Source organism: Polistes canadensis, unplaced genomic scaffold (assembly GCF_001313835.1).
Source record: "Polistes canadensis isolate GaletaPanama2010 unplaced genomic scaffold, ASM131383v1 scaffold_380, whole genome shotgun sequence".
NCBI classification, from domain to species: domain Eukaryota; kingdom Metazoa; phylum Arthropoda; class Insecta; order Hymenoptera; family Vespidae; genus Polistes; species Polistes canadensis.
The window spans coordinates 84,821-87,470 of record NW_014569927.1 but is presented as its reverse complement, the minus strand read 5'-3'; the positions used below and the strand labels follow the sequence as shown (position 1 = coordinate 87,470).

General features: G+C 29.2%; 1 protein-coding gene across 1 annotated transcript in view; it reads left to right on the top strand.

The window, feature by feature from the left end:
* Positions 1 to 1,625, top strand: part of LOC106792126 (RNA polymerase II degradation factor 1-like) — an 11,700-nt gene extending 10,075 nt beyond the window's left edge. The window contains exons 2-3 of the mRNA XM_014758290.1: positions 466 to 577; positions 730 to 1,625. Of these exons, the coding sequence (XP_014613776.1) occupies positions 466 to 577; positions 730 to 1,625 (1,008 nt within the window). The remainder of the gene's footprint in view (positions 1 to 465; positions 578 to 729) is intronic.
* The last annotated feature ends 1,025 nt before the right edge of the window (positions 1,626 to 2,650 follow it).

Below are 2,650 nucleotides of genomic sequence, written 5' to 3'. Positions count from 1 at the left end.
TTATTATATGGTTCGTTTTTCTTTTATTTTTGTTGAAAGTGATTTTTTATTTGAATTTATTTGAATACCAGTACAATTTTGGAAAATGATTGTTTCATATGTTGTTTATTCGAATAAGCGAGTTTTTGTTAAATTGTAATTGTTTTTTTATTTCTAATTCTTTTTTTTTGGAAGAATCATTCTCGTGTTCGAGTGGGTTGACCAAGTTTTTAATCTAACGTTGAAACAATTTTGTTTGTTTTTTTTTTTTCGATCAAGCTCAGTGTTATTTTTTTAAATCTTGAAAGAAATCTAAATGAATAATCTTCCATTGTTTTGAACATCATAATTAAATTCATCAATGTGTTTCGAACCATTTATTGAAACAAACGAGATGTTTTTTTTTTCTTTTAAATAAAATCTGTTTCATTGACAATTTTATTTGACTCAACAATTGATTTGTTATTTCTATTCTTTGTTTTCTAGGTATTTATTTTAACATTAGCTACTAGCACTGTGGTGTTAGCTCAAACCGATAACTCAACTCGTTCGGTTCGTGCTCCTCAAGCTGCACAAATCAACTACGATGATCCAAGCGGTTAGTTTTATTTTTTATTCTAAAACATTGAAAACAATTTGTGTTATAAACCAAAAAATAATGAAAATAATTGATATAAAACGTATTATTATTATATTTCTGTATTCAAAAAAAGATTATTATATTATATTGAATAATTACCTACATTTAAGGTTCGAAAGTGAATTGGAAATTTTATGCACCATACAATCAACAACGCACTCACCTGGAGAATCCTCAACGAACTCAACGAGCCGAGACTTCGTTAACTCAAGCGCAAATCCCATCAGCACCAAGTCAACAACATCATCAACGTCTGGTCCAGTCTCATCATCAACCAACACCAATATCCAATTTAGTATCAACACAACCGGAATACAAATCATATGCATCGGTACCAATACATATTAAAGAATTGATACTTCAAACGTATCAACCACAACGACCATACGTTGACCCATCTTCATTTATTTATCAGCAAAGTGAACAATTATCACCAACAAAACAAACCAATTCACGTGCTGATATTTCTCATTCCAATCAATACGAATCACCTGCTAGGAAATATCAAACAATCGATGACAACAGATCAGCATCTACGAATTTTGATTACAATCATGATGGTTTACCTAAATCATCTCAAGAAAGAATTGATTTTAAATCAGATTATGATCAACATACACAAAATACTGAACAATTTCAACACCAACAGGAACAAATTCAGCAACAACAGGCACAAATACAGCAACAACAACAGCAACAACAGCAACACATTATTGGTATTACTGTACCGGTTGAAACTATGCCAGTTCAACCGGCACCTAAATTGGTCATCGACAAGAACATGCCGCAAGAAATTCAACAGTTGTTACATTACCAAGCTCAGATACCCTATGATGTCATAGCTAACAGAATAACTTACAGACCTAAAACCCTGTTCATTCCTAAACCGATTCCGGACGACTCTAAAGGATCATATTATTACAAAAGTAAGATTTATTTCATGAAGGATGATAACATTGACGAAATTGAGAACACCAAACCGGTCGAGGAAAATCAACACCATTGATCATCCCGTACATTTTTTATTTCGTTATTTCGTTATTTTTTTTCATCGATTTAAATGTCATATTTTTTGTTTTGTTTTATTTTTTTTTTAATCGATATTTTCTTCCCTTTTTTTTTTTTTATTACCATCGGAAAATGTGATCGTGCACATATTTTTTTTTCTCTTTTTTTACTTTTTTTTTCGAAAGAAATTATTAAAAAAAAAAAAAAAAAGAGAAAAAGGAATAAGAAGAAATAAACAGAAAATAATTTCCGCTTGCGAGATTCGTAATTCCTTTCGAATATTTGCTTCCCTCTTTTTCTTTTTCTTTTTCTTTCTTCTTGACTTTCACAAAAAAAAATCCATATGATTGACGTTACGAGAACGTTAATTAAATTTTAATGAACACTCGACTTATTATATTTCCATGTGTTACTTTTTCAAATTACACAAACATTCTAACATGTTACGATTTTTGTTCGAATGTTTTACAAATAATATATTTTTTATATTTTGTGTGTATTAAATAAATAAAAAAAAAAAAAATTGAAAACAAAAGAATACATTATTATTATTATTATTATTATTATTAATGGTTAACATTTCTCCGGATATGAAAGATAATGTAAAACGATCTACTTTCGTATGGCCTTCATGGTCTTTGCAAATAAGTTTATACCACCATACCCACGAGTTTTCTTACACGCAATTCTACCACTTTCGTTTTTACTGTTCACCAACAATACTCGGAGACTTTTCTGCCACTCTAGTGTTCCATAATTTGTTCTAGTTTTGTTGTCTACCACATGCCAATGGCTTTTGTGGTCATTAGATACACTTCGACAAAATGTATAATTGTTTGTCAAAGATACGCTTTCCAGTTTTTTTTCTTTTCTCTCTCTATTCGAAAAGTTTAACTTTACTGCACACTCAATTTTTATTTTATTTTATTTTATTTGTCGAATATAATATTTTCTATCCTATGATTAAAATATTTTCTATTATATATTAATGGGAAAAAAGTATTTCAAATACGAATAATTGTG